We start from the raw sequence: 7669 nt of genomic DNA, 5'->3' as shown, positions 1-7669 counted from the left end.
AGTTTTGCTCTTGTTGCCAAGCTGGAGTCCAATGGCGCGATCTCAGCTCGCTGCAACCCCCACCTCCTGGATTCAAGTGATTCTCCTGCCTCAACCTCCCAAGTAAGTGAGATTACAGGTGCCCACCACCATGTCCAGCTAATTTTTTGTATTTTTAGTAGAGAGGGGGTTTCACTATGTTGGCCAGGCTGGTCTCGAACTCCTGACCTAGACAATCCACCTGCCTCAGTCTCCCAAAGTGCTGGGATTACAGGCATGAGCCACTGTGCCTGGCCACATTTCAACTTTTTAAAACACTTCTACTTTGATTGCATAATAAATTATTTTCAATGTAATAGAAACCTATTGTAGGATACAATTATGTACATAGTAGTAATATGCTGTCAGTGACACGTTATTCTAATGTGTAAAATATAAATTATTAATAAATTAAAATCAAACTATCATTTCAGAGTTTTAAAGTCAAGGGAATTGAACAGAATTATTCTATTCATACATTTTATATGTAGTTCTAAATTTGTATAAATGAGTAAAATTCAAGAGTATACATTTTAGAACTGAAATTCAGAATTTATCTCTCTATGCCCAGAATCATAGTGTCAGAGTTGTTTATAAAACATTCATAAAAGCAATTTTCAGTTGTACTGATTACCAATGACACATGATTTGGGAGGCATTGTGTGAACACGGTATAGAAAGAGACAGCTGACTGATTCTGAGGGATTCTGCTATTGAGCACATATCCATGGCCTCTGACATGATTTAGAATGGTCTCTGACATGATTTAGAAGGGCAGTTAAGAAAAGGAACATAACCTTCACATAATGGAGGACTATTTATGTGCATTTACTCAACAAGAAATTCCTTATTGGTTCAGTACGAGTAGACCTTATAAACAGGAAGACATAGAAAAATCTATGTCACCTTGGTATTAAAAAGAATTTCCAACCTATATCTTTCTAAATATCGTGCAAGGAAAAGCAGTATGACAAAACATTTCTGTTTTTTAAAACTGAAGGCTTGTAAATGATGTGTTTGTTACCCTCTCTTTCAATATTTAAGATATTTTAGCAAGTATCACAAATAGATGGATAAAAATTAAAACAAAGATTTTGACCACTGTATGTTTATCCTTTGTTTAAACCTGTAATTTAAAGGAGTTATTAAATAGTTCAGATAACACAGAGCTGAGCAACACTATTAATATTTTTTGTCAGTTCCAGGAAAACAAATCTTTTTTTAAGTATTAAAATTGCAGTTTAATTTATAACTGACTTATATAAGTATCCTAAATGCTTTTAATATTTTACAAAATCATATGAGGGATGTAGAATTATTATCATTACAATAGGAAATAGAGAGGTTATGTAAATTGTCCAATAACCATCAATGGAGGAGCTGTGATTTGAATTCATGACTGAGTAATGTCTCTGCTCCTTAATCATAATCATACTGAAGATGCTAGTGAGATCTGTCCTGAAGTTAAAAGTTTTACATACCTATATATCTTATCCGAAATCCTTTTTTGTTATTGCCATGATCTGCTGACCACTGAAGAAATACTTCATGACCGTTGCTTGTTATATTAAAAGCAGATGAATAATCCCCACTGAGGGAAATAAGCACTGGACTTTGAATATTTGGTCCTTTGGGAAGATAATAAAACAATTTAGATAAAACTAATTATATTCTCATTTATCTTTAGTATTTTGTATCTTTAGAATAGTATTAAATATAGTTAAATTGCTTCACTGTCAATCTACCTTGTTAACAATAACTGAAAGCATAAAATGTTTGTTCTAAGCATTTTAATTCTATAGCTAAACAATGTACAATTCGTAAAATAATAATGAAGCTAACTATAATTTTTATATGGTATTGGAGTAAATTTAATGTTGATGCTTCTAAAAATATTTGTAAGATAAACTCACATAAGCAGCTGTTTATACTCAAAGTTTACATGTATAATTAGAACATTTGGACTTAATTGATGAATATCCAAAAAAATATAACCCTTGGTTACCATCATACACCTGAAGAACATCAAATTCCTTTTCTGTCTGGAAGAATTCTACAAACATGGTGATATTATAACCCTTTTCCACTGAAATGCTCCACGCACACATTTGAAGATTTGGGTAACTGTCAGGATATCCAGGGCTCAATATGACTCCAGTAGAATCTAGCCGTAATTCATTGGCAGGACAGAGCACTGTCAAAGAAAAATGCCATTACATAGTGCTAGTTTTTTAGAGCCTCAGTGAAAACTGTATTTTAGATACTGAGTATTCTGCTTTCATGTTCAATAGCTATAAGGATGATACATTGAATTATTTGTTAGAAGAGACAAGCTGTATTAAACTTATGATTCAAAAGCTGGAGGAATGACCTAAAAATTTATAGTATTGATTTATTTTTTTATTACATGGAAGATGTACCACTTTCTGGACATAAATAAATACATAAATAAAATATAAGCCACTTAATTCCTCATCTTTCTTCACATTTTTCCCAACCTTTCCTAATCTTCTTATGTTCTCCCACCTCTGCCTGTCTTATTTATGTCTTTGCCTTACCTCTTTCTTTCCTTACTTTTTAACTGACTCTCTTCTCTCTTAAACCTTCTACTCACTCAGGTGTGTGGGGTCAGAGAGAAAACTGCCCTCTCTCAAAGTATTCATTTCAGGTAAAGTCATTTCTGGTATCAGGGATACGTTTACCATGACGATTTAACACAATTCTGGGTCACCAGTTGCCTTTTAGCTCTTTACACCATCTCCAGGCCATAAATACAGCCCAAAGCACAAACTCATTTTATATAATAATAATCCCGCTGCTTTAACATCATATACATATATATACACATATATATAAACACTTATAAAAACACAGAAAATGTGTTATATAATGACAAAACAACATAATTATGATCTAACAGCCTGCAACATACAGCAAATTTTAGTTGTTGGCCTCAATTGCATTATGTATCAGACCAAAATTATGAACATCTACTTAAATTTGGATTTAGAATGAAGAGTATGACTAAGTTGATCAAGCCCTTTTTACTCAAATTATGTCATTTTAACCTCTTACAATTTTTTTTTGAAGTTCTGTGGTGTGAAAAGAGTATTGGAATTATTTAGTATGGTCCATTGTGCAAAAGTAAACCAATATGCACCAAACAGGATTTACTTCAATATAAGGAAGAACTTTCTATTTGTCAGAATAGCATAATGGCCACGGTAAAATGTCTTATGAACATAATTGCTAACAAGTTTTAAACTTAGACTGGACTATTTGCTGAGTGTTCTTACTAAAAACATTTAGACAACTGAACGAATGGGTGAACTAGCTAATTTTTGATGATTTGGTTAATAGAAATACATCCCATGCCATTTCCTAATTCAACCACTATACTTTAACTTTCATTTTGGAGTTAAACAGCATTGTTTCTCAAAATAATTAGAGCAGCATTTTAAGAAGAATTCCTGCTTTTCCATGTTTATTTGAATGAGTTAGGACCGAAAACTACTAATGTAGTTTCTGGAAAATAATAAATAGATGAAGAACTTATATATTCATAGTGTTCAAGGTACCAAGACAATTAAATATTTTGAGTTATAAAGTCTCCAACAAATATAGGGGTAGAAAAGAGTAAGTAACATAGTGGATTATGGAAGCTTATGATTGCTCTGTTAACATGTTAATAACTTGAAAAGAAAAGACTACTTGAAAACTGGCCAGAACTAACACATGACTTTTTGAAAACTGACTATATAATAGGGTTTAAAACATAGTATAGATAAAGCTAAGAGCTATTTTCTACTTTTTTTGGATATTACTTCTGTTCCTTCTGCTTCAACCCAGGATTTTCCTTCATGGATATAATTTTGAGAATAAAAATATTGAATAACTGGCATCAGGTTATTCATTCTCCACCTAAAAAGAGAACTCTGACATTGCTTTTCAAAAAATTTAAAATACATAAAAAAGAAAATATAAACCTGAAGACTGGAAACAATATGGAATATATGAGTCAAAGACAAAAAAATAGTAAATATGTGGCTATGACAGATTGAAATGAGTGGTATGATCCAATATACTTTACTACAAATACACAAATTAACATATTCTCCTCACATTGTCTAACATATAGCAAGAAGCTTGACAGTCACCTAGAATAACAGTAAATATTTGTTGATTGTAACTATATGTTAGACACTGTTAAATACCATTGGTACATTCTCTCTCTTATCACAACTTTAAAAATGTGTAGACTTTTATCCCCATTGTAAATATGAGAAAACTGATGGCCAGAAAGTTTAAAGTGCTCAAAGTCTCCCAGATTCACTTGGAGCCAATGTTTTAAACCAGAAAATGTAAGCATCCATTAGATTTCATTTACAACAAACTCTACAGAAAATCGTATTTGGAATTATTTTCCATGTTTTAAGTGAGACACATAGAGTTACAGAGCATCTAAAGAAGAAGAGAGAACAAAATGATATTGCTACGTTTTAGGAAAAGACAAAATTTTTTTTTAATGGACTAAAACGATGTAGACTAATTCTAGCCGATTCCAAACAAATGACTGTCTTAGCAAGCTTGTGTAATAAACTCAATGAAACAAAAATGTAAAGTCAGCTTTTTGGCTTAAATACCTGGTGAACTAATTAATAGAGAAACTCTACATAAACTCATTCTAAAGGATGATTTATTAACTTTATTGGCTAGTATCTGAAGTGTTATCAGGGACAAAAATTTACTCTGTTTTCTACATTCTCCACAGCAGACAGAATAAGTTCAATTACTAATCTACGGGAAATTCTGATTTGGGGAATAAGACATTGAAAGTCTGAGAGACAAAAAATTGTAAAATATCTAGCTTATCTGAATGTTATATTTACTTTAATTTTTATAAAATTTATTGAATTGGGATTCAGATATAAGAACAAGAAGCTTGCCCTCCAAGAGCTCACAATGTAGTTTTTATTGGGGTCAAGACAGAAATGCAGTTATATAATTGGCTCATTGACATATCCCATGGCTGCTCAACTTTTTTTCCCATGTATAAGCCTTCAAATGTTGAGCCTCTGTCTTCTCTATTTGTGTATCTAAATATCTGAATATGAAAACTACATAATTCTAAAGGTCTAGAGAGTAGCCTTACATGAAGGGAAAAGCTGAATGAATGACATCTAAATGTCTGGAATATATAAGTGATAGACTTCAGAATTCTCAACCAACTTCAAGATGTTCTAATAGCATTAAGACCATGGGAAATTCTCATGCTGGCTCCAATTTATACCCTCAAACCTGCTTTCCTGCTTATCTTTTCCTACCATCAAAGCCTCCGGTAATCTTTTTATCTTCTTTTAATTATCATATGTTTAGAATAAAAATCAGAAGTTACTTTAGACTTGTGATAGCAGCTAAGATACTGCACAGGAAACAGATTTCCAGTATTCTCAGGAATTAATCCCAAAGAAGGAATTAATCCAAAAAAAAGCTAGAAGAAATAATAAAATACAACTCAATTGTATTCAACTTAATCAACATTTATGATAATTGTGTGTTAGGCACTGTTCTGGGCCTAGGGGCTACACAAATGAACAATAAATGTTTTTTGAACATCACAGCTTAGCACATCATTCAAGGTCTATCTTTGCCTTACTCTTTTAACGTAGTGAATCCTTGAAGTCCATGCCCTGTTGTTTTTCACTTCTCTATCTTTGCATATGTATCTGCCACTTAGACCACCCTCTCCCTAGCTCTGTTCTACCAGAATAAGTCTCACTGTCATTTGGAATTGTGTCTCATGACTCAGGGAACAATGCTTCCATCAAGCTTTCCCTGCCCCACAAGTGGCTAAAAATTATATGAATCTACAGCTTCCTGGTCTCTTTCCCTAAACACTGTACTGCTATCCCCTGTATGACTGCCATAGCACCTTTCCATGACACATCCACAGCAAGGGCCACTTAAAATGTATTTTTTTTTGTTACCCTGCTTGTTTATTTGTTTTTTTCCTCAGATCCTCATTATGTAACAGGTACTTAATAAAGTTTAATGAGTCTAGTGGTTAGATCGGAAGCTCTTTCTAAGTAAAAGCAATCAACATTGAAACCTTTATTTTAAGTGATTTCTCTTTCTCTCCACCTCCACTCCCACCCGAAAGAGCAAAATAATTGGAGTAACTTGAACGGACTTCATGCTAAACCAGAAAAATTTACCCTTGAAAGAATCAAAGATGTTTAGAGTTAAATCTGATAAACAGTGGACTATTTCTAAATGAAATAGCACACATGAGTTATAAAACTTATAACACTGTTTCCAGTTAAATATTTCTTATTCATATAAACAGATTTTTCTCAGTCTTACCCATATTAAGTTAAACATAAAGCAAATATTTTAGAAACAGGTAACCGTAAGAACTATTGAATACCTTGACAAACTGGAGGTGCTCCATCCATCTGCAGTCGTTCTCCTAATCTGCACGTCAGAATTGCATTACCAACTAAAGTAAATCCTGGAAGACACTGATATCTAATAATATCACCTATTTAAAAAAAGAGGGGAGGTTTCATATAAGCAACAAGGTGATGATAAAAATAAATATTTCAATTGTCAGAGAATATTTTCTCCTTTAGTTATTTTCAATCAGTACAAAAATGTTATTAGGTATAAGTAGGAGTTATATTCAAGATACTGAAAAACCAGTATATAATAGTCATTGACCAATGAGGACCGAAGGCAAAAGTGAACTGCCATTCCCTCTGTACTGGTGCATGCTGACTGGATATAAGCAATAGTCATAATGAAATAATTTAGTTGATATAGGTGAGATAGGCAATAAAAATACAGCAAGTAGTTAGAAGGCTTTCTCTTTATTGCTTTTGTGTTTGAATTAAAGTTACATCGGTCACTGATAGTTTCTTTGTGTATTTCAGCCAAAATCAATATTATAATAATAATGAATAATGAAAGTTTACTACGGCAACATTAAGATGTCTTCGTATATAATTTGTTTTTCAAACTGTGTGGCATTAATTATTTGGGTTGAACTTCCAACTCAGTTTTAAAACAACTTTATGATTAAACTGAGTAGGATCGACTAAGCATTTTCCAAGATACGGAAATGACATATGACTTCTAATATGCCCTACAAACCATTCATTCTACCAGGTCAGGCACAGGTCTGAATTCAAAGCACAAAGGCTAGAACTACAGTGTCAGAGGGCAGCAAGATAACAGTTTGGAAAGAACCATCAGAGTAAAGTTAACGGGTTCAAATTTTAACACGTTTTCTAATTGTACATTCCAGAAAACAAATTACTTTTCTTCTCTAATATTCCCTTTCCTCTTTTCACTCCTCTCTCTTCTCAAAAATTCTAAATAATCTCTATCAACACAGGGAATGAGGATCTCAAGTCAGGCTATTACTATTCTTTATTTTGGCTTATTTTTAAGCAAATAGTTCTGCCAGCAGTATGTTTTCTTTGAAGATAATTTAACAGGCTTTACCTATTTCAAATTCATCATCTTCCGTCAACATTTCAGCATTGGGTACAGGTGGTGGAGGTTGGCACACCCTTAGTTGATAGGCTATAAAAATAAACAATGTGTTTATTCCTTTTCTGAGCAGCTACATGTATTCACATATGCAAAA

General features: G+C 32.7%; 1 protein-coding gene across 1 annotated transcript in view; it reads right to left on the bottom strand.

Annotated features, from left to right (window-relative positions):
- The window catches only part of CSMD3 (CUB and Sushi multiple domains 3), a gene marked incomplete at its 5' end in the record, with an annotated part of 336142 nt that overhangs the window by 101108 nt on the left and 227365 nt on the right, over positions 1–7669 (bottom strand). The window contains 4 exon segments of the mRNA XM_017891519.1: positions 1500–1646; positions 2024–2212; positions 6446–6559; positions 7525–7605. Coding sequence (XP_017747008.1) covers positions 1500–1646; positions 2024–2212; positions 6446–6559; positions 7525–7605 — 531 coding nt within the window.

Source organism: Rhinopithecus bieti, unplaced genomic scaffold (genome assembly GCF_001698545.2).
Source record: "Rhinopithecus bieti isolate Rb0 unplaced genomic scaffold, ASM169854v2 scaffold_18921, whole genome shotgun sequence".
NCBI classification, from domain to species: domain Eukaryota; kingdom Metazoa; phylum Chordata; class Mammalia; order Primates; family Cercopithecidae; genus Rhinopithecus; species Rhinopithecus bieti.
Note: the sequence above shows the minus strand (reverse complement) of the source record. Positions and strands in the feature narration are given on the sequence as shown.